Raw genomic sequence first — 24624 nt, 5'->3', positions numbered from 1 at the left:
AACAACAGCAAGCTTCCATGTACATAAGCTGCTGATCACAATACACGATGCATAAAGCAAGTGATCAAGCTCTGAAGAAAATCACTGTCAGTGCCATGTCATGATGTGGGAGTCTGAAGCAGGAATAGATTGCATAGTCGCATGTGCATAAAATAAAATAAAAATACCATAACAAAAACAACACAAGGAGCAAGGGCAGAAGAACAGAAGAAACAGGAAACAGTAAGCGGGGCATTTGGAAGCTCCAACTGGGAAGATTGGGAACCTGTGAGCTTTGAGGCAGGGGTAGAGAAATGACAAGCAAACAAAGTAGCTGTAGAGGAGGAGGTCAGAATGAAGGCAGGGCAGCTGATGGAGGGAGACAAATTAACCAGGACTGAGCTGAACATAAACACGACTAAACCTAGTGACGTATATCACAGACATCTAAGAAGAAATAGCTCTAAATGTATAAAGAGCACTAGAATAAACTAGAAAACAGAGAAATAAAGAATTGACATCTATCTATCGACATCCAATAAAGAATCATGAATATGGCAGATGGCTTGTACTTCTATAGACCCCAAAGCACTTTACACTACAGTCAGTCATTCACCCGTTCACACCCTGACGGTGGTGAGCCATGTTAGTAGCCACAGCTGCCCTGAGGCAGACTGGCAGAGGCTGCCATACTTCGACGCCAGTAGGCAATGCCGGTGAACTGTCTTGCCCAAGGACACAACGACTGAGACGGTCAGAGTGAGGGATCAAGCCAGCAACCAGGACAAAATCCTTAAGTTCTGTGCCACTGTCGCCCCCATATTGCAAAAGAATGGTGAAAACAGAGACTGAAAAGAAATCCCAAAACTCAAATACCTAAGGATCATAACACCACATTATAGCTTGGAGGTCATCAGAACCAAACTCTGGCTTAGTTGCGTCACCCTTACAACTCACTGCAATCCAAAAACTTCAGAATCAAAGTCTAAATCTGTCAAAAGTCGCTTATCTGACAAAACATTTACTTATGTCAACTCTTTGGCATGATTCTTGTATCTCTTGTGATGTCACCCAACAGACACTCTGCAATGATCCTTCCACAGGTTCACCTACGGAAACCTTGTCACGACTTTAACTTCCTCTAGATAGCCGAGTTTGATCGTCTTCTCACGCAAAGCAAAATCAGCAGCCCTTTCAACAGGGGTATATTTAAAGCTTTTATTCTGTAAAATCCTACAATAGAAGTCAGTGCACATTTGTTGGTGAAAAAACGTACACCACTGGAAAATAAGTGTTGACCTTACCCTGATTCTCCTCATAGCTGCTACGATCTCCATCCGACTGTTGGGCCTGGGCACGTCAAGACTCCCTACATACTGTGGCAAACACATAGGCACATAGAAAAAAACATCAATGTGGAGCGGTCCCATGCACTGCAAAAAAACACAATTAATAATATAGACACAGCTGAGTGACTGTTTCTCACTCAACCTAATAGATAATGATAATAATGCATATAATAAGAAATTAGCATAGCGGTACCCCACCTCCCTCTGCACACTGCCAGTCAGCTGACTACTACAGGAAGACTGCCACACGTTTCCCCATAATTGCAATAACACAAAAACAGAACAAATTTGGTTTATGTTTTTAAACTCCACTTGGTAAGTATGCTGGCATGTCTGCTAAGCAGCTGACTGCAGGCAGGCAACTGGAGCAGATAGCCCAACTAATTAACCAGCTAACAAGCTTGGCAGACTCCCAGTGTTACTCTATTGGGAGCAGACCGGCAAAAAGGGGACAATATTTGTTGCAATAAGCTCAGTTAGTTGCAAGTTTTTTCATTTGTTTGTTTAATTCAATGTATCAAACCCCTTTTATGTAACACACAATATATCAAATACTTGATACAGCAATAACAATTTATATCTAACAGATTTTTTTATGCTGTCACTTTCGGATGACAACTTAAAAATATAAAAAAAAATGGAACCAGACAAAAGAAATTGCCATCGGTGCACCTCTATTAGTAACCATTCTTTGCCTGTGGTACGTGCTCAAAATTTCAGCATCAGCATCTGGAGCCGATTTTCGTTTCAAAAGACATCCATTTGTGTAACACGCTGCAAAACACTGTTTTTTTTTTCTTGCAACGCGTCAAGAAATCAGTTCCGTTTCAAAAATGAGTTTAGTATGGCACAGATGACACAGCCTTCCCTTATTAGTAAGCTCTTTGTGGCTTGCATATATTTGAATTCATGAGCTGCCCTGGGGAACTCGCTGCCTTTGATGTTGCTCTTATTTTGATTGCAGTAAACGGTCTGGGAGCAGAAAATCCGTACCACTGACTTGGTAAAAATATGTCTTTGGCTTTGATGTTTAATATTTAGCAACTTGCTGTGTGCCTCCATTCAGTTTCTCTTCATTCATGGTCTTGGAGTCATTTTAGTAAATGAGATATGTAGAATATGTGATTTCTTTTTACATGCACTTGCTGTTAGATGGAGAAGAGTGGTTGTGAGGCATGTTTCTATTTAACCTAAGGAGGGTGACTTTACTTGAGTCTGCAAAATAGTTGGTGAATTAAATTAATCACTAAATATTTCATAAACGTATAAAATACGCAGGTTCAGAAATAAGAGGATATGGGCATCTGGCCTAGAGAAATACTGAGTCAAGATTTTACACATGCATATTACAATAGACAGATTGTCAGGTATGCATCAGCGTCAAGGTTTTTTGGCCTTGTATACATTAAATTTACATTGGTTTCTGAAGTAGTCTTTGTTTTTGTCCTTCCTTAAACGGGCCCTTACAAACAAGACTCCATTTCTAGAAATATCTTCATCTATTGAAAAACAACGTTTCAAGAACAAACTGAAAACAGCGGAGATTTACTGTGATGTCAGATGTGCTTGGAGTCAAGGTTTATGTTTGTGTTTGTGACGTTAACATTTTCAAATAACTGTGTACTGGTTATATACATAAAATTCTAACAAATAAGACACAGTTATAGGGGCTTCTGAGCTTTCTTCAGAAATCTAGAAAATAAACTGCGTGCAAAATGTTTGTATATTTGGTCACACCACAACCTTATGGACTCTTGCCTAGGTAAGCATCTGCAGTAAGAACTTCAGAATGTCAGGGGTTGTACTATACCTCTGGTACACCGTAAAGGACCAAGTATTATGTAGAGGCAAAAAAATAAAATAAAATGAAAAAAAAATACAAGTCCTCTCCTTTTCTAGAAGGATTAGCTAGGGAAATACAAAAAGAATTAGACCGATTCCCATTGTACCCCCAGCCACACCTTGGGGGTAATGTTATTGAATTCGGTCACAGATGTGTTTATTGTAAAACAGGAAACTGCATTGTTCTGCAAACTGTTAAAAAAAAAAGGGAGCGGTAGAGCTCCAAAGTTCAACAGCAAGTGTAATTGCTTATTAACACGCCTGCTTTTATCTTCTCTGTAACCTTATTTGCAGGGCGGGTCTTGAGCCAAGGTAAACCTGGGAAACAACCAGGGCCCAGCAGTAGGTTCTGGGGGCTCCAATATTTATATATATATATATATATATATATATATATATATATATATATATATATATATATATATATATATATATATATATATATATATACATACACACATGATGTATGTATTTTGGAATACATGTATGAAAGGACATGTATATAATTATACATAATTCAATTTATAATTAAATTCCATTCTATATGATAGAATGTTCATGAAGAATGTATGAAAATGGTTTGCAAAACCTAACCACTGACCTTCAGGACATCCTACATACAAGAAGCTTTAGGCGAGTCCTGCAGGTTTCTTGTGTTTGTATGGATTAAGACATTTCTAGGAATGGAGCCATGTTTATCAATACGTTGTAGAAAGGCTTAGAACAAAGGTCGCTTTATCAATCAATGGCAATTTAGAATGGCTCTAAAAAATCTTTTCACTAAGGATAATTTCAAAGATTGCTTCAGAGAAGCTCAATTTCCAGGAGGGCAGGGCCTAAAAATCTTAAATCTGACGTGGATCTTTGCGATCAGTCTGCTAATATTTGCATGCACAATAGAGACTTGCAGGGTACCAAAACCGACTGATTCTTCCAACTAAATTCGGCCTTCCATGCATGGTGTCCTGTGATTAAAAAAAAGCAACAACAACAAAAAAAACTTGCCTATAAATCAGAATTAACGTCGAATAGTAGAGTTGCAATCTCATCGCAAAACCCTGTCTGTAAACTGGCTTCCCAGACTTTCTGATTCACAACTTCCCAATTCGGGGAACCTCAACGCCTATCAGCGCTCAGATCAGATCAGCTGTTGTTGGCTCTTGTGTTTGGAATCTCAAAGCAATCAGAGCAGCATTCCAGGGATCAACCGGGAATACCGCTCCGCATGCAGGAGCCGCTGCCTGCTGCTGCCATGTGTTCAAAGTTTATCACGGATCCCAGGCAGCTGCTCCCGTCTAGTGCACCTGCCGCCACCACATGGTAACACAACGCGGGCTGTAAGGGGGGGCAGTGTGTGTGTGTGTGTGTGTGTGTGTGTGTGTGGGGGGGGGGGGGGGGGGACTGGATGTGGGTGTTTCACCTTGGCTTGGAAGTAAATCCCGTGCTGATAAGCCTCCTCGTTGTGCAGCGGCAGCCGCGAGTCGGCCACATCGTCCACCAGGTTGTACCTGTTCCTGGCGGGCATCCCGGGCTCCCTGTGCCCACCCTCCCTGAGCAGCGATCACTGAACAGAAACCAAAAGGCGAAGGCAGAAAACGCTACAACAGCCGCGGTGTGTGCGCGTCGCACGGCTCCGTCAGGCGCTCCCCGGCGGGAACGCGTTCCATCGCCGCTGCGCCGAGCTGCAAGCCCGTCCCGACCCCCAGGAAGGACGAAACTGCGCGGCTCTTTTCCTCACACTCTCTCTCCCCCTCTCCAAAAAAAATAAAATAAAACAACTCCAAAACAAAACAACAGCGGGTGTCCCTGCACGCTGTGCCAACCGGAAATCAATACATTAGATTAAAAAAAAGAGGCAATGTTTCATGCGCTCCCAGGAGGAATCCTCTCTCCGCAGGTGATGAATCCCGCTCACTCCTGTTTGAATCCCCGTCCTGTTGGTGGATCCAGCGCCGCTGCAGACAATCAGAGAATGCCTCCCCTCCTCCTCCTCCTCCTCCTCTTCCTCCCCTCTCCGCTGCCTCCGCAAACGCACAAAGCGACTCCCTCATTGGAGCGAAGTTCCCAGGCATGATGCAACCGGGAGCTGGGAGGACAGCCAGCAAACAAAGTGAGTCCTCCCCTCAGGAGGTGAAAAAAAAATGGGATAGACTCATTCCTGAGGGTCTGGAGCTGAGTTTACTGTGCGAGGGCAATTTCTGCGGACATTTCAGTTACATAAGTCCGACGTGTAGGACAGCAGGGCCTCCCAGAAGTATTCATGCATCATGGCGCAGCCACAAACTTTAATGGCTTTTATTGGGATTTTGTGGGACAGATCAGCACACACGTAGTGCGGCTACCTTTTCAAATTGTTTTTCCAAAGAACAGCTTTAATAAGAAAAAAAAGACCACCTGGAGGCCCCTGGTAACTCTGGAGGAGCTCCAGAGATCAACAGCTCAGGTGAGAGGATCTGTTCAAAGAACAACTATTTGTGGGTCATTCCAAAAAATGAAAAGAAGGAAAAAAAATGGCATTTATGAACGAGGAGCTACAAGGAAGCTATCGTTAAAAGAAAAGTATGAAAAGCCCCTTTTTAAAGTTTGCCTTATGCCATATAGGGAAAACAGCAAACATGTGGTGCTTTAATTAGATGAGACCAAAGTTGATCTTTCAGAGCAAAACATGGTGGCGGCAGCATCATGCCGTGACCAGCTTGATTAGGAGGAAACTTTAGTTATTTTGAGGGATATCTTTTATGCCTCATTTAATTATTTTGTCTGTCCTATGAGGTGCCTCTTTTGAGGAGGGCAGGGTGTGTTGTTCTTCTGTATAATTTTCAATAAAATAAGTTTTATCTTTATCATTATCTATATGTCCTGCCTTGTGCTCTTCTGTCTGTCTTCCCTCAAATAAGTAAGCATGGGGTTGAGGGGAAATCCTTTTCTTTCCTCATTTGGCTACACGCCCTCACACTCTCAAGCGAGATTCCTCATGAAATGATCAAAACTCACAGAAACCTGAAAAAGGCCGTTTGCGTCCGTCTGTGCTTTCCATCAGGAGCCCCCATAACAGCCACCTGCCGGCCATTAGGTGCCAGTGTTACAAACAGTTTTTAGGACTTTTGTGACATCCTTTTACGCGGTAAAGTTGCCAAGTTGAGAGAGCGTTTGGTTGAAGAAATGACAAGTTGATTCTTGCTCTGCTTTTCTTAAGCCGCAGCTGCTGATGGAGCCTGGCGTGTACCAGCCCAGTGAAGGCCTGCAGGTGCCTGAAGCGTCTGCTGACGAAGCATCAGCAACCATAATCATGCCATCTTTGTGGTTGCGGATGAAAAGTCTTCATAAAGCGCTAGTTTCCTTTGGACAGCTGAACAAGGTGAACTTACAGCACCCTCTGTTGGTGTTAACTTTCACCAAAATCAAAATGGACTACGACCTAACAGCGCTCATGTTAAAAAAAAAAAAAACTTTAATGTCTGAAGTAGATTTATTTGCATTTGGTAGTGTGATATTTTTATTCTTGGCCTAATCCTGCTTCGCTGCTAAAGGCCCATTTTTACCCCGGTTTAAGATTTGACAATAAAATAAGGAATCATTGATCAGAGGTAGAACGGTTCAAATACATATTTAATTCATAGAAATTAAATATGGAGACAGAGTTACATACCATTACAAGATGTTGTTCTCACCGGTGGATAAGTCTATCTGTCTGAAGTAAGTTTTACCAAGACATTCCTTTTATCAACTTTAAAACTCCTCCTGCAAGCTCAGAGGGGGGATGACTGACCCCCTCTCCTGCTGACCACCCCCTCAGGGCAATAAAACTCCATGTTTATCTTACGCTGGAGCAGGAAAGGACAGGCCCCACTCTGCTTTACTCAGTAACCCCAACTAAGATATATTTTTAATTCTCAACAGTAGAAAGGAGAGGTGTTTTGTAGACAAATCTTTGTAAATGAGCTCAGGAGTTATGTGGTAAGACATTTTATGACTGAAGACATTTTATGACTTAAATAAATGTGGATTGTCGTTTATTTACATAAGCTTAATTATGTCAAGTACAGCATATTCCAAAACAACATTCAAAAAATTGGAATATCATTAAGTTTATTTATTTCAATGATTAAATTCACAAAGAGAAACACATTTTATAGATTTTACAACACAGACTGATGTTTTAAAGCCTTTATTTCTGTTAAATATGATTTCCCCCCCATCTGGAGCAAATAAAAACAGCATTTAAGATTAAAATATTACATCAGGCCAATAAAAAAGCAAACATTTTCATGCAGAAAGGGGGCTTAATGAAAAGTTTGTTTAACAACAGCATGAAGGTTGTTGTTTTTTTAAAAGGTACTTTTAATATGACAAACAAGCCTCTTAGGATTCGTATTCTAATATTTTGAAATATGACTGTACATTGCAGGAGTTTGAATCCCCTGTCAACCAAACTTAGATAACTAAGTCCTGATCACCATGTGGTCAACTAAAAACAGCAACACTTGACTGCAGATTCCCGCTTCTACATGGGTTTGTTTTGTTTGCTTTGCTCAAATTCAAAACTTTGGTGAAACGATTGTTAAAAAAAAAAAGTCTATTACCTGCAGTTAAAGCAAGTGTGAAAATAGAGGACTATGGCAGGGTAAGTTTGCCATCAATTCCATTAACAGGCTGGTGTAATGAAGAGGTCTTCATTACTGGGACTGTTTTGATTATAGTAATTGGTATTGCACTTTGAGTATGGATTTGCACAGCAACAACCATCGTCACACAAGAAGTTTAAACTATTTATTGAATATTTATTGGATATTTTAATAATTAGCATGTAGCCTTTGGTTTCAGGCTCTGCACAGCTGCTCCTCATTAGAAAGTGTGGGTGTCTGTGGAAAGAAGAATTGTTATTTAGGGCTAAGGTCTACTGTTCAGAAACTTAAGCAAATGGTGGTGCAGAATCTGTGAAAAGTGTGAGTATAAAGGAAGTGTTAGGATGTGGTGACTCACCTGTTTTTCTATGTCCTCTCCAGGGTGTTTGGACAAATACTTCCCTGGGGGTCCAGACACCATTTATAGGTTGTGGGAGACACCATTGGAAAGCAGGGGGAACTTTTGCACATTTGTTTTAAGGGGTTAAATATTTATTAAAATAGATGGGAATGTGTATATGTACATGTTTAATAATACTGTATGTTATAGGTGCGAGCAGTAAATTGTCTGTTGCAAAATGGTTTAGCTCTTAAACAGCTGTGGGTATTTAAGGAAGTGACTGTGTCTGTGAAGAAAGGCTTGGTTGTTGTTTGTGAGGCTGAATGCTGCTGCCCACAAATAAATATGTTGCTTCTTCCATCATCCTTACTCTCACTGAAACCCCAGCCGAAAAAAAGGCCACCAAAGTGACAGCTGGGTATAACCTAAAATCCTGCCGCCTACATGTAAATTCTAAAAGAAACAGAAGAATTAAATTTAAAGGTCACTTCTAGGGGAAAATCCCCATGTTACAGATGTTACCTGCCATTATTTGTTAATGCCCTGTAAATCCATTGTGCGATATTCGACTGAGCTTTTATAGAGAGCAGCTTTCACGAGCGTTTAAGCATGACTGGACGGATTTTCCGACATGTTTCATAGCAAAAACAACCCTTATTAATCTATGATTTGCACTGATGTGGCCTTGTTTAGATTAAGGTGTCATGTTATCAGAGACAGGTTTCGTCCTTTCACGATACATTACTTGTGCACTCAAATGATGCCGCTGCTCTTTTCTAACAGTAGGTCATACATCACTGTAATCACCATAATGTCTTTTGAGGGCTATAAATGCCAAGCTGCGGTCAGGTCAACCCTTTAGAAGCATAGGTCAGATGTTATGGTAATGTGCCGTGATTCAAATGTAATATGTACACCTGTGGTTCTGTCGACTCTTACAAGGTGGACCAAAAAAAAATAAATAAAAGAATAGAATTTCTAATGATGCTGTAGTGCACGCCTGCTAGTTATTTCTGAGGCTCTTCTAACATTATCATGCAGAAGAACATATCTTGAGTTCTGATGATGGTGTATGTACAGCCCGCTTGTTTCAGACGGCCCATAAAAATGATCCTTAATGCAGTCTTACCAAAACAGTCTACACTATTTTAACAACACTGAACCACATGTTTCTTTTTACTTAACTGGCTTCAAACAGACTTAAGGCTTGTAGGGTGGCTATTCTCTGTGCAAAACCATATGTTCTAATAATAATAAAAATAATAATAAATAATTATAATACCACACAATGGAGCAAAAACATTTTAGTCAGCTACTGATTGCGCTCCCACTTTGAAAGATGAGGTCTGTAATCTTCATCATAAGAAGATTATGGCGGAAAATGAGTGTTTGTCGATAACAAAAGTTCAACTCAATACTTTGTAGCATAACTTTGTTGGCAATGACAGAGGTCAAACGTTTCCTGTCTTCACCAGGTTTGCACCACTGTAGCTGGTATTTTGGCTCATTCCTCCATGCAGATCTGCTCTAGAGCAGCAATGTTTTGAGGCCGTCGCTGGGCAACACAGACTTTCGGCTCCCTCCACAGATTTTCTATAAGATTGAGGTCTGGAGACATGCTAGGCTACTCCAGGACCTTGAAATGTTTCTTACGGAGCCACTCCTTTGTTGCCCAGCGGTGTGTTTGGGATCATTGTCACGCTGGAAGACCCAGCCACGTTCCATCTCCAATGCTCTCACTGCTCTCGCCTGGACATGTCCTGGCTGAAGCAGGGGGACACGCCTGGACATGTCCTGGCTGAAGCAGGGGGACACGCCTGGACATGTCCTGGCTGGAGCAGGGGGACACGTCTGGACATGTCCTGGCTGAAGCAGGGGGACACGCCTGGCCCTGCAGGATGTGAGTCTCTCTCTGCGTCGTGTTACTGATGGTAGCCTTTGTTACTTTGGTCCCAGCTCTCTGCAGGTCATTCATCAGGTCCCTCCATGTAGCTCTGGGACTTTTGCTCACTGTTCCCATGATCCTTTTGACTCCATGGGATGAGAGTTTGCATGGTGCCCCAGATTGAGGGAGATTACCGGTCCTGTACTCCGTCCATTTTCTTCCAATTGCTCCCACAGTTGATTTATTCACACCAACCTGCTGCCTGTAATAGATTGGCTCTTCCCAGCCTGGTGCAGGTCTACAAGTTTCTTCCTGGTGTCCTTTGACAGCTTTGATCCTGGCCATGGTTAAGTTTGGAGTCTGCTTGAGGCTGTGGACAGGTGTCTTAAATACAGATAACGAGTTCAAACAGGTGCACTGGGCCGGATTTTAGCAGGGGCTTACCGGGGCTGCAGCCCGGGGCCCCGGCATTTCGGGGGCCCCGAAGGATGTTTTCTATTTTTGTGAACGGCCGGCACCACAGCGGCGCTTGGCTGCGCAAACCCCGCCCGCCCGCCGGCCGCCGGTGCGCGGACCCCGCCCGCCGGCCGGCACCGCAACGGCGCTTGGCTGCGAGGGCCGATCGACGCCGCTTGCGGCTTTAACATCCTTCATATGCGGCCTATCAGCGTACCTCGAGTCGCTGTTGCACGTTCCATAACAACAATATTTAAAAACCATGGTTAGTAGACATCTAAGACTTAGAAAAAAAAGTAGTTTTACTTTTTTAAAGTTTATCTGCTAAATGAAAGTAAAAATATAAATGAGTGTAGATACAAAACAAAGATTGTGCATGTCTGCATTATAAGACAGGCTCAAAGTTTCAAACTTTGAGTATTGTTTTCTTATTTGGTTTGCGTTTGAGTAAATGTAGGTTGTGTTTGTGGTTCGAGTTCCTACAAAGAAGTTGAATGCAAAAGTGTCATTAATAAATGGAAATCTGTATTTTGTACTTCATATTTTTCAAGATGTTCTCTGTAAAAACCTTGGTCTAGAAGATGAAAATTGTTCATCTGCACCCACCTCTGCTTTTATTGAGAACCGGGGGCTGTAAAAAATCCTTCAGAGGGCATATATATATATATATATATATATATATATATATATATATATATATATATATATATATATATATATATATATATATATATATATATATATATATATATATAGGGTAGTTCACGCGTGACGTCAGTGATACATCCGGGTCCCGCGGGTAGGCAAAAACAGTACTGTTCTCGTCTACTACATGACAAAACGGGTAATTTAGAGCGTACTTTTAGTTAGTTTATTTCTGGAATCTAAACAATGCCTACGACTTGTTGTGCTCCCGGTTGCACACAGAGGCATTCCAAATCGTTGGATGTACGTTTCTGTCGTATACCGAAGGACGAAGAAAGAAATGGATATTTTCAATGAAAAGAGCGCAGGCAGACACTCCCAATGGACTGGGGGAGCCATCATACTACGACAAAATTTGCAGTCTACACTTCATTTCCGGTAAATACAACTTAATTCTGCTCTAGTCATTGTTCTACTTAAACAGCGGCGGAGGGGAGGTGGCGATCACTACACGGGCCGGAGAAGCGGTAGCAGCAGCAGCCGCTGCTGCTTCAGACAACTGCGGCAGAGCAGGCAGCGGCTGCTCCGCCCGTTCACGGGCTGCGGCAGCAGAAGCCAGCGGCTGCTGCGCAGCAGCTTCTCCGGCCCATGTAGTGTTTACGCAGCAGCAGCGGCTACAGCAGCTGCTGCTGCTATTACGCCCCCATTCACGGGCGCTAGTACTTCTGTGTTTACGCTGCAACGTTGCCGACACCGACACCCATTTTAACAAGACAAAAACACCTAAATAATCCGTAGTGAAAAATGTTTTTTTTAACCTACCAGGCCTCTGCTGAAATGCGGCCTGTGTCCGACGCCGCTTTGTGCTGTTGCACAAACATGTGTGAACAACATCCATCCATCCATTTTCTGACCCTCTTAATCCCTCATGGCGTCGCGGGCATTGCTGGAGCCTTTTTCCTGATATAAAATAATTGTAGCCGTCCAGTGGTTTCATGGCTTTCGTGCTCTCTGTCTGTACTGGCCTGCCGTGTTTATAAGGCAGCTGCATATGTCGCAGTACGGAACCCTTGGCCAGCATTTCACAGACTCGCTCCGTCCCTTCAGGCTTTTGCTGTGTGGATCTGGCAATCTGACACCATCAACCATCAACTTACTCTTAAAACGATCTTGTAGTACGTTATCTAAAGAAGAAAAATACGTGGAGAACTCGTCAGTTTCGCTGTTTGCGTCCGCCATTGTGTTCGCCTTTTGCCTACCAGTCCGGCGCGCATGCGCGAAAAACCCGTATCAAAACAATAACAATGAACTGGTCTATATATATATAGACTCTAGCCCAGGGGCCCCCGTCCTGACTCCAGCCCAGGGGCCCCCATCCTCCTAAATCCGGCCCTGCAGGTGCAATTAATATAGATAACGAGCGGAGGACAGAAGAGCTTCTTAAAGAGGTTACAAGTCCAGGGCTTGTAACCTATTTACAAGCCCTGGGCTAGACGTCTTGCTTGTTTCTAGGTGACTAAGTATTTATTTTCCATCATAATTTACAAATACATTCTTTAGAAATCTTACAATGTAATTTTATGGGGTTTTTTTCTTCTTGTTTTGTTTCTCATAGTTGAAGTGTACCATTGATGAATATTGCATGCCACTGTCGTCCAATTAAGCAGGAGTCAGTCGCTGACTAAATACTTTTTTGAAGAGCACTTGCACCGTAAGTTACTTTTCAAGGTGAGGAAGCAATTAAAGTTACCCTCTTAATGGGAACCCATCAGTAATATTGTCACTTTCTGGCTGGATCATTGGACTCTGTTAATATTGAGATACATCGCCTGGCAAAAGCATTCACATTTAATCGACATTTTCTCACTTCACTGCCACAAATGTCAGCGGGTTTCGTGCGAAAGGCCAAGCATGCTTGTTTTTCCCCCCTCAAAAAAAAATAAAAAACACAAAAAAAACTGTAGTGTGCATCTTCAACCCCTTTCCTCATGACTCCTTTATTTTGAAGAAAATCCAGCGCCCCCAGTTGCCTTCAGAAATCCTCTTGATTGCAATTTAACTCAGCATAAATCCAGTCGTTCCATCAAAGCTACAGACGTGTCTCAGAGAACATTAGCGAACAAACCGCATCATGAAGACCAAGAATCACAGCAGGCGGGCCAGTAAATCAAACTTCCAAACATTGAACATGTAACAGCGTGGTGTTTAATTCACTCTCCAAACGTGGAAGGCCTACGGCATAAATGCAATCCTAACAAGACACGGCCATCCCAGTAGACAGAGGCAGGGCAAGGACAGCGGTCACTCTGGATGAGCTGCAGAGAACCGGTTAACAGGACAACTATTATGGTAGTCATGCACTCTACATATCTGCTCCCTTTGCAAAAGCGGGCAAGAAGAAAACCATTAGAAGTTCTGTTTGCAGTTTGCCACGAGCCATGTAGGGAACACCGCAAAAGGGGTGGAAAAAGGTACTCGGCTCAGACGAGACCAAAAAGTTACATTTTGGTCTACGTGCAAAACAGCGTGGCAGAAAATTAACATGGCACGCCATAATGTAACAGCGATGGCAGCGCAATGCTGTGGGTTTGTTTTTTATTTCCACGAAGGAGAGCAAAAGCTTGTCAGCGTAGTGGAAGATGGATGAAGCTACATGCAGGAAGAAAACCTTTCAGATGCTACAAAAGACTCCGGCCTATGGTGGAGGAACCATAAGCCTGAGTCTCAATGGATGACAACGCTCTCCATCAAGCCTTGTCTTATTTTATTAATTGGCTGTTGGCTCGACTGTTTGCACAGCTTTTATCTCAATACTAAAGCATTTTGTCAGTCTGTCAGAGGGACCAAAGATGGACATCATCCTGTAACGCTTTTAATCCATGAAGTCTCAGTGCAAAACTTCCCAAAAAACAAAACAAAACCAACAAGCTTAGCATTGGTAGTAGCAAGTTTAATTCACCAAATTGAGAATCAGACTTCACATCACAACACACAATGACTGTACACTTATCTCTTACAGCAAAACAGGCACCGAAAACCTGCAGGCAATAGAGGAGTCCGAAACGGGTGAAGCTTGAGTTAAATAAAACCACAACAAACAAAACGGACTTGGACAGGGCGAAGGGCATAACAGGACCAGTGCGCCGGTGTCCGCGGTGTGACCGGAGCACATTAACGATGCTTAAACATTCATCAACGCCACATGTGAGAGTTAAAAAACGAATAGCTAATGTGTTTCCACGGGCTGAGGTGGTGCAGCGGTTTCACAGTCGTACCTGCGCTAGTTCTGTGGGATACCTGAGAGCTGTCCATGGTGGTCCGTCAAATCAAACTATCAAAGACTGACTTCAGACGGCAAAAGCTGTGAGAGACGCATGCGAGCAGCATTCGTTTTTCCTGGGGCGAGACAATAAAAAAACGACTAAAACCGAGCCATCTCTGTGCCACTTTAATGACAAAAGGTAAACCATAGATCTGGCTAATGAGCGGGATTCAGACCAAAACAGTCCCTGAACAAACACACATCCCTTTCTTTAAACTGTACACAATCTGTAATACTTAACAATCTGGATTTTGTTTTTGTTTTTTAAAGAAAGAAAAAAAAAAAAACACTTTTTACAAAATGTTTTACAAACACATTCTAGTTCCTCATTTCATAATCAATCTGAACCCCGACAGATGGTTCCTTGATCACGAATAGCCTCCGTAAACCGAGCTACACTATATCAGGAAAAAAAAAAAAAAAAAAGAAAAACGTTTAAATGCCCAACATAAAATTAAAAATCTCAGGTGTTTAATCTTTGGATACACCAAATACATTCCCCAAAGTTAAAACGATCCCTTTTGCCTTTGTTTGAACACAAACGCCCGTGAACTTGGTGGTTTTTGTGCTCCAGGTTGTTATATCTTAATACCAAACATACCTCTCATCATTACTGGCTGCATCGTTTTGGCTGAATTAGGGTTAAAAACTCAAGAGTCTGAAACTTGAAAGTCAACTGATCAAAGCCCACAAAGTGAAAACCATTCAGAAAGTGAACACAAGATTCCTCGTTTGATCAAAACAGAAACATCAAACTAAAACAAACCAGGTAAATTAACCACACGACAGTGAAAAAGGTTACGTTTTTTTTTACACACACTCACACACAGCGACCTCTATATTTACCTGCATTCCTGACACCAATGTGTTCAAACCTTTAAACCGACTTCAGCTTTTATTGCAGAAGCATGATCTCCCCCTGGAAAATGTCCTGACGTTCTCCAACACAGCGTCTGCATTTTTGAAATGCATCCATTGCCACCCTCATAGCTTTGTATGGTGGCAAAATAAACTTGGTTTCTCATCCAACCAGTTGTTTGTTTTAAACCACTTCAAAAATGGTTCTAACTGTATGGTTGGGCAGATTTAGGCAAGAAGCCGATGTTTCTGACTGACTTATTAGGAGCAGTTCACATCTGCCTTGCTTGAATGGCTTGTTTTCCCAGTCTTTGTCGTTTTGAAGCTTGTCTAAGAGAAATTGACCACAATATCATGTCATATGCATGTAGCAGTGAAACAGGAAGTCACGGATAACTAAAGTCACTAGAGACCGATACATTCATAAAAATGTCATTTTTTTAACAATAATCAGTGGCATCAAAGATTATGAAAAAAAAAAAAAAAATAAACAAATAGTTTAAGTGTGATTTTTTTTCCATCCCTGAATAGTCAACTTAAAAATATGATTTTTCTGAGGGAGACCATCTCGCTGCACTAAAAGCTTCAGTTATTTTAGGGCTTTCTAAACATATTGACCAGTAAAAACAGAGGCCACTGCACCGGGGTTTGGTGGAATAATTAAAAATGTCAGTTTTAAATTAAAAAAAACAACAACAACGAAAACAGCAAAACAATGAAAACTAGGAATAAATTAAACATCCTCATTTATAAAGTCCAACCATCCTATTCCCTTTTTGCTTCTGCGCTCTTTTAATGCTTTGTTGTTTAGCTACGGAAAGCATCAAACATTTAAAACGCATATTTCAAGATAAAGATTTAGCTTAAACTCTAAGGCAGAGCTCTTTTCCCCCCTCCCCCATTTGGTTGATACTTGGATAAACTAAAACTTCACAGCATTGGCTGGCTAAGAGAAGCGGTCCTGCATGTGTACCCTTCTGACATTATTATTAAGACTCAGTAGTTTCAAGCAATAGCATCTTATTTCCACTAGTTAAAAATGCAGCCAAACTTCTCTGAATATGTAAAACCAGATCGTTTAAACCTCTCCTGCCCATAAACATACACTAGCTGGCTTTTTCTTTTTTGCCCCAAGACAAGGGGAGGTTTCAAGTATATATATTTGTTGCAAATATAAGTTTCAATTTCTTTGCTTCAGCTGGTGGGTCAACTCTACCACTGTAAACAGGCCTTCCTTTTTTCCTCAAGAATATGCACTCAGTCTTTGCCGCTCTTTAATTTGTCATATCCTTTGGTGGGTTCAACCCCCCCCCCCCCCCCCCACACTGCATTACTAATTAAAAAAAAGCCCAACTGCAGGTTTGCACATCTTCTGAAGTCTTGGTACAAACTGCCCTCCAACTCTGAATCACAGCCTAAAAAGTCAGGGTGAATAAGCGGAGCTCAACCGCAGTGATTTTACGTCTAGCTTACGGGAAGGCTTAGGGGAGATAAAGATATTCATGTTTCAGGTATGTTTAAAACTGACACTGTCAAAAAACAAACAAACAAAACAAATGACTAAGCGTTTAAATCATAACTTTCCCCCGTACTGACTCGAGGTACGAAATAAAAATCAAGGAGCGTCAGAACAAGAAGAATGCACCAGACTAAGCCAGTAAACGAACATTACAACAGTTATGTAGTGTTGGAGAATAAATTAAAAACGTGGGATGAAAGGGAAGCGGGAGGAGTTCCAAGTGGAAAAAAAAAAACTGCAAAACAAGACGAGGCAGGTGAAAAAACGGCAGCCGCCTCACTCTGGAGCTCCGTTTGCCGTTCCGGCCATCCTCTCCTCGTCCCCCTGCTTCTGGTGCTGGAGTCTGGCGTAAGTCACGGCGTCGCCCCTGAGATGGCAGGAAAAGAGGAGACGGGATGCGGAGGAAAGCAAGAGGGAGGGGGGGGATACAAATACGTGGGTGGAAATGAAGAAAAAGCAAGTACAAAACAGGAAGAGTTAGAAGGGATTAGTAGTTAAAAGCTATTTAATCAAAAAGAGAAGGCTGATTAAGATAAAACAAACGTTCTGTTAACGGATTACAATGTGGTGAAGCACGTTTAATGTGAGAGCCTGTTGTGTTATAGAGTGGAGGTGTTGGGACATAAGAACGAGACATGTTTAATTGGAAAGTCTGGAAGTGTGCTGCGTGCTTTTAACCCAGAGAGGCCGGCTCACTTTTTGCCCAAGGACGCGAGGCCGTACAGAACCCCCGTGGCGAAGGCGATGGCGTTCCCGAACAAGGTTGTGAAGGAGAAGCTCAGGAACACGGGGAACAGGGCCATCCTTGAAAAGGGGCGACGGGAGACGGGCGTTTAGAACGTGCAGCATGCGGATGAAACAGAGCAGAAAAAAAAATAAAAACACCTCCATTTGTATTCATGAAGGGGGAGATTGGAGTGACGTAAGCCAGTTTTGACAATGGCTGGTTGTTCTTACCCGCAGTAGAAGAGGGCTTTCTGCCAGGGCTTGAGCTTGTCTGCGCGGGCCGCGATTGCATTGGCAAACTCTATGAACTGGCAGCAGAACGGGACCTCACAGAGGAACAGCACGAAGGCGTTCAACCTTGAGACGGAGGGGCGGGGCCACAAACACAGCAGACCAGTGGGTTATTCTGCGCACGGCAATCTCAAATACAGAAACCAACTGAGGGTAAAGAAACAGTTATGCAGTTAAAATGTAAACTATCAGACAGATCAGAGACTTTTTTTTTTTTCCTTCGGTTGTGTCTGGGCAATGAAAATTAGTCTACACAACACACAATCTAAATATTGTTCATTTATTTGTAATTTGCTCCTCTAACTGTGTGGGACTGGATAAGGCACAGAGCGAGCCGGAGCTGAGGCTGTCTGTGATCCAAACCTCATCTGATTGGCCGGTTTAAGCGCGGATGGTCTGCCAACGGGAGCTTGTTCCGTTTAATCATCTCCTCTCGCTAAACCGCATAAATATCCCGACAAACGTGCTAATTCACCTCTTGCTTGTCGCAGCTGTTAATGCTAACATTAGCTTGTTAGCTTTCCTTATCGTTTACAGATCTACATAATACGAACAATACATTTTATTTAATGGCTTGCACTACACTCAAGGACACTGTACAAGACAAGTTGAAACCACGGGGCGGAGACACAATAAACCAACGACACCAGCAACCTAAACCTAAACCATTACAGAGGATACGCAGATTTAAACAGGTGAGATCAGAGGTAGATGTTAAACTGAGGCAGGGAGTTAGCATTGTGGATGTCGGGTGGCAACTGATTCCAGAGCTTAGAGTTGTCACTAAGCTAGTGAGAGAGTTTATCGACTAAGGTCTTTTTACCTTAAAGTTGGAGTATTTAGTTACTAAGTGGTTTATTCTGCATATTTCTGCAGTACTTGCCGTCTGAGAACGCCAGTGTGCAAATTCACTCCATCTATTGTTCTATAAGACCATACCTCACCAGGCAGGTATTCATAAAACAAAAGCCGAGTCTGAAAGCTACTTGACTATCATACCCTGACAATCAGGTGGTGGCGCGACTTTTAATAATTTCCCTTCCCACTTCTTAAGTTAGTCAAAGTTGTTGTTGTTTGCTGTGTCCGGAACATAGCTAAGACCTGTTGAGGCTTTCTTCTTGCTTGCTGCCCGCGTCCTCACTAAGACTAAGAAAGTAGAGAACATCACCCCAGTTCTAAAGTCCTTACACTGGCTCCCTGTATCTCAGAGAATAGACTTTAAAATACTTCTGTTAGTCTATAAATCCCTGAACGGCTTAGCACCTAAATACATCACAGACTTGTTATCAGTGTATAAACCCTCCAGACCACTCAGGTCTTCTGGCTCCAGCCTGCTCTGCATACCTAGAACCAGAACTAAACAAGGAGAAGCAGCATTTAGTTCCTATGCTCCACTTATCTGGAACAAACTTCAAGAAAATTGTAAAAGTGCGGAAAGCCTGAGTTCCTTTAAAATCGAGATTAAAAACACATTTGTTTAAAATTGCCTTTGAATGTTCCAGTTAAACTGTTTTTAATGTTTTTTTTTTTGTTTCTACATTCCATCCCTACTTGCTTTTATTCCTATATTTTAATCATGTAAATCACTTTGCATTGTCTCTGTACTGAATTGTGCTATATAAATAAATTTGCCTTGCCTTGCCTCTCTTACAAAAAGGCTAGATTTGTTGGGTACGTAATTAATAGCCGTCCTGTCAAAATGTAAATGGATAAGTAAAAAAAAAAAAAAAAAAATCTAATCACTGGACCAGTGAATCTCTGAAGGTTTTGTTGTTTTTAGCCTTTCAACATTTGAACATTCGGCATGGCCAGCGACTATGAAAGAGCTGCTGGCTAGCAGTGCAGAAAATGAGCGCATAGCTCTGTGATGCTTAATTGCCTGGGAAGGGGTTTGTGTGGCGTTTGCTCACATCACGGGTGAATTCTGTGAAACTTACACCATCCATACTCCAGCAGCGATGTTTAAAGGGTTCACAGTGACGCAGTTCCACACTCCCGAGACGGCACAGGCTGCATTGGGGGGGAAAAAAGGCAATGCGAGAGGGTCGTTATTGTGATTTAAAAAAAAATAAAAAACACTCTACTTTAACGAACAATAGCTTCTGGTGAGCCCTAATGTTAATACCAGAGGTGGAAGGATTCCTAAATGGCACATGGTACTATGAAGGGATCAAAGTCAGCCAAAAACATGAGGAGTAAACATCGAGGAGATGTTTCTCAAAATCAGCACATTTACAGTCCTGATGGACACTTTTTTTATTCACACTTTTAATGTTTAGGGATTAAAAGATTTGGCTTTCAAGTCTAAGAAATATAGATAAATAAAAAAAGGATTAAAAGTCACAACAGGTTTAGTTTTTATTAGTAAGATCAACTACTTCAGGCAGAATAAAGTGTTTTTATATGTTAAAAAGAAAACTCCTAGGTAAGCGCTGTGCTCACATGTTCTACAGTAGCTGTGAACTACAGTCACATTATCAGAGGGAGAGGTGAGAATTGGCATCGTCTCAGATTGCAGAGGCGTGTCAGATAAAGCAAATGATCAGCTGGTCTTTAAGAAAATAAATAAATACTGGCATTAAATGAGGGCTGCACAGCAGGCTACGGACGCTGGGGATGGGCACCAGCCCCGACGCAACCCTGCACAAATAAGCGGGTATAGATAACGGCTGGGTGGCATTAAGCGGTCCAATAACCCTGATCCTGACACTGTAACACAGATTAAATAGAACTGTCTCTAACTGAATCTGAAGCTACGTGACTGGATTGGTTTGGAAGACATTTCTGGACCAAACTGCAATCTGTGTAGCTGGATCTGGATCTGACATGGATTCTGAATTAAATCATGCCGAAGACAAACACCGTGAGAAATTAGGGCTGGATTTAAGACTGAATTTTAGGAAACTTGGGATTTTATTTTCCCAATGCACTCGCTGGGCTTGCATGAAGAGAACAGCAGGCAATGCTTAATCCGTTTAGGAAAATATATTGACAAAAAATATTGTAAAGAGGAAATTTTCTTAACCATAATACTAGGCACTTTAAATTTACTCACCTGCTGCTTTTTTTTATTTTTACTTAGTTTGAAGTAACACATGTGAAGCCTCTTCTTAGCTCAATGTGTAATACCACTATCAGCAAACAGTGTTATATTTTCATTGTTTACAACAGCAGAACAAACCATCTTGTTTTACTAGCACATTTAACAGCTTGGATTTAGTTGCACTTTGAAATAAAAGCTTGTTTTTTTTTCAGATGTAAAACAAAAAGGGAGGAGGAAAAATACATAATCATATATCTTGGTATAATAGAATCAGAAATTTTATTTTTAAGCCAGAACGATTTCAAATTTAGCCAGTTAAGTTTTTTTTTTTTGTTTGTTTACATTCAGGTGAAAAGGGTTCTTGCTTCAGCACATGTCTCACGCTGTCACAAGCACTGGAAAAACCACGCAGCGTACCTTGCTCCTTCTTAATAATACAGGAACCATTGAATATGCAGTGGTTAATGTGATACTGGGACTCTGGTGTCACTGGGGAGGAGGAGGAGGAGGAAGAGGAGGAGGAGGGATGGAGGGCTGCAGTGCTGCTGGAAAACTGCAAAGGCAGCACTTCACGCTGAGAGGGATTGTTTTTTTTTATTTGTTTTTGCTTTTTTTTTTATTATTTAATTCCCTGAGGAGAATATTCAACAAATCTGATTTTGTGTCACTGATCTGAAGAGTATTAAGCTGGGTGGAGGCGGACCAGGCGGCGCCCTGCTGCAGCGAAGGGGGACAATAGACAAGCCGTGCCAACAAGCTACCGATAAGCACAACAGAGGCAGTATTTATTTACTCGGTTAAACTCCATCCTCATAAATCTGATGTGACCCGCACAGAATCAGAGTAAAAAAAAAAAAACACAACAAACACAACGGAACAAATTGACCAGATACATAAAATAATTAAAAAAAGAGGCAGAACTTCAGGAGAGCAAACAAGACTCCGGGCAGCTATACTTACATATTCCTCCCAAAACGCCGGCGATTTTGCAGAGCCATCGGTACCACCAGGTCATGCCGTCATCATCCGGAGCGGCTTTGCTGGGCGCCGCTGTCTCTTCGGAACTCATTGTAGTTTTTTATTATTATTTTTTTTTAAGATACGAGTTTTCCGACACCCACAGCCAGGTTTTCACAGCCGGGAGAGAGAGAGCCCCCAGCAGCACCGTCTGAGTGAAGTTCGCTACTAGCCACAAACCAGCTGCTAACTAGCTAACACACTACGGTCCCGTTCGGTCTTACCGACACCAATTCCAACTTTCTGACCTTTTTTTTTTATTATTAAAAATGTTCCCCTTGTGTGCTGGTTTCAGCTGTGTGGCGCTGCCAGCTGCGGTCCTCTCTCCCGGTCCCTCTGAGCCAGCTAAGCCCGGCTAGCTGGTGGTCACAAACAGTAGCATCGCCTCCAGCCGCCGCTAGGAGCGGGTGTCACCGCCGCACGTATCCCGGAACTTTCCAGCAGCCTTTTACATAAAAATATCCCAATGCAGACGCTTGTATTGCAATGGATGACAATATTTAACGGGCTTAGATTACACAAAAGCTGCCTGCTCCTTTATTTCGGTCCCGGTGGGAGCTCTGCCAACGTCAGCGGTGCGAGGTGGGCGTGGCTTAAAATACGCCATGCTCTGTTTACAGGAAGCTATCTGTGGATTTAGTGTTTTTTTATTTTATTTTATTTTTTTACTACGTTTTTGCTCATCGCAGTATTAATACGTTCAAAATATAAAATCACAATAATTTTAAGTTATTGTATGGCTAATTTGCCAGGTTACCAACTTTTGATTGGAGTTGGGTTCAAATGGTCCGTTTCAATTAGACAAGTTAATTTATTTTAACGACGTGAACGTGAAAGCCATGTTATACGGAAATTGATTACACAGGGTGATATATTCTATGCATTCAATTCCAAGATCATGGTTTACAGCTGATGGAAATGCAGTTGTTAAAATATAAATTGATTAGACCAATCAAAAAGGAATGTCAATACAGTAATATTTTATTAAAACCTAGCAAGAGGAACACTTGATGGTAAACATCATAAAAGGCCACTGCTAAAGATACTGACTGTTCAAAAAGTGTTCCATCCAAGTATAATAATGGAAAGTTGAGTGAAGGAAATAGTAATAAAAGGTACAGAAGAGACAGGGATTTGGGAGCCATGTTATTTGCAGCTGTTGGTCTTCTTTGTTTCGTCGAGCTCAAAGACAGCATAGTGGTCAATCTGGAAATGTCAGAGCACTTCATGCTCACCTCTGCAGACACAGACCTCTGGCTTTACAGAGATGATTTCAAACAAACTCACCAGAGCAGAACCCCAGAGGGAGTTTATGAATAACTGTAAAGATGAAAGACACCAGACCGAACAATGCAGACAAGCTGAACGTCTCCAGTAAAGTACCCTGGACTTCAGTGACACCCCAGCAGAGACACTGGCTGATTGCCTCCACGCTACGCTGCCTTTCTGCTACCTTCACTAAATCTTATACCGCCAGCAGCCAGATTTTGATCAGATTAGATCCTGAGGTCAGGGTGGTTCCAAAACGCCTGGCTTTCCAGGTCTAAATTCCAAGTTAAGGTAGACAATATTTGCAGTAGCATCCTGTGGATTTTTCCAGTTTCCAAATTTAATGTTGCAATGGTACAAGTTAATATAATGCATTTAAACACATAACAACAATGTTCCCAGGTTGATTATAATTATTATTCAACAGATAAAAGCAATAAGAAATATAACTAATAGGATTAATCCTGCAACTTTCATCGCCCCTTTTCCCCTTGTGGCAGCCATATTGGATTTGAATTTAGGGTAACTCAGCAACTTCCCAACATTCATTCCATGTGGAAATTCTGACCGCTGAGATAAAAAAAAAAAAAAGTTAGTGTTCTGTAAGTATAGGACACAGACATCTTAAATAGTAGAAAAGCCATATTCCTAAACACACAACTAACCCAAGATTAGTTGGTCCCTAATGCACGCGCATTTGTAGTAACAAAAGCCCCTTTTATAACTAAATCAGTTAAACTGTGATTACTTGTACTGCATGCACATAAGATGAGGGTATTTTCAGAACCAGATGTATTCTTAAGTATTTTGAAAGGCAACACTCCATCTGAAGCTAAATGACAAACACCGTGTCAGCATTTTCAAGGGGCCGGCTATTGCTATCTGTAAATAAAAGCAGCAGCAATTGCACAAATGACCTTGTTTGTTTTGGTAACGGGGAGACATTGCAATCAGGCGCCACTACAGTCCAGGGGTATATAGATTGCTTTCGTATTGCCTTGTCCTCAGTACAACAGAAAAGATTTGTAAACTGTAAAATATAGTCATTTAGAATTTTTTTTTACGTAAACGTGCTTAAATTATTACTTTAAATGTAAAACTCAAATGTTCACTTTATTTTATCAGTGTTTGGACTGTCAGTTTTTGGCTCACGATTATTATGATCACAAAATCCTTATGGGTGCTTGAGGTTTAATAAAAACATCCCTAAGCTATTGGGAATAACACAGCAGAGGTGGTATTATAAAGTCATATTCTGGGAAGCATCACATATTTAAATAGCTTGCTGACATCAGCACCATTATTTAAATCAATAATTCTGCAGGAAGCACTAAGTGCAGATGACAATATGTCATTGTTGGTAAAAATCCTTCTGCAATCAATCAATTTGTAATCATCTGCACAATATTTTAAACTCAGCATGCAAGGAGACCAAAAAACAAGCATCTTTATTCATTC

General features: G+C 41.7%; 2 protein-coding genes across 3 annotated transcripts in view; both read right to left on the bottom strand.

Moving 5' to 3' along the window:
* si:dkey-34e4.1 (carboxyl-terminal PDZ ligand of neuronal nitric oxide synthase protein) overlaps positions 1-5112 on the bottom strand; it is a 78566-nt gene extending 73454 nt beyond the window's left edge. For both annotated transcript variants that reach the window (XM_012866184.3, XM_021318346.2), the window contains exons 1-2: positions 4591-5112; positions 1284-1355 (exon numbers count right to left, since the gene is read on the bottom strand). In XM_012866184.3, coding sequence (XP_012721638.2) covers positions 1284-1355; positions 4591-4695 — 177 coding nt within the window. In that variant the 5' untranslated portion in view covers positions 4696-5112. The remainder of the gene's footprint in view (positions 1-1283; positions 1356-4590) is intronic.
* Positions 5113-14056: 8944 nt separating this feature from the next.
* Positions 14057-22490, bottom strand: cacfd1 (calcium channel flower domain containing 1). Its single transcript, XM_012866187.3, has 5 exons — positions 21841-22490; positions 19775-19847; positions 17778-17903; positions 17517-17624; positions 14057-17187 (listed from the first exon to the last, which is right to left on the bottom strand). Exons 1-5 carry the CDS (start codon positions 21947-21949, stop codon positions 17097-17099), a joined length of 507 nt encoding a protein of 168 aa, XP_012721641.1. The 5' UTR covers positions 21950-22490; the 3' UTR covers positions 14057-17096.
* Between the last annotated feature and the right edge of the window lie 2134 nt (positions 22491-24624).

This window comes from Fundulus heteroclitus, chromosome 8 (genome assembly GCF_011125445.2).
Source record: "Fundulus heteroclitus isolate FHET01 chromosome 8, MU-UCD_Fhet_4.1, whole genome shotgun sequence".
In the NCBI taxonomy this organism is placed as follows: domain Eukaryota; kingdom Metazoa; phylum Chordata; class Actinopteri; order Cyprinodontiformes; family Fundulidae; genus Fundulus; species Fundulus heteroclitus.
The sequence above is the reverse complement of the archived record's forward strand: the minus strand, read 5'-3'. Positions and strand labels throughout refer to the sequence as shown.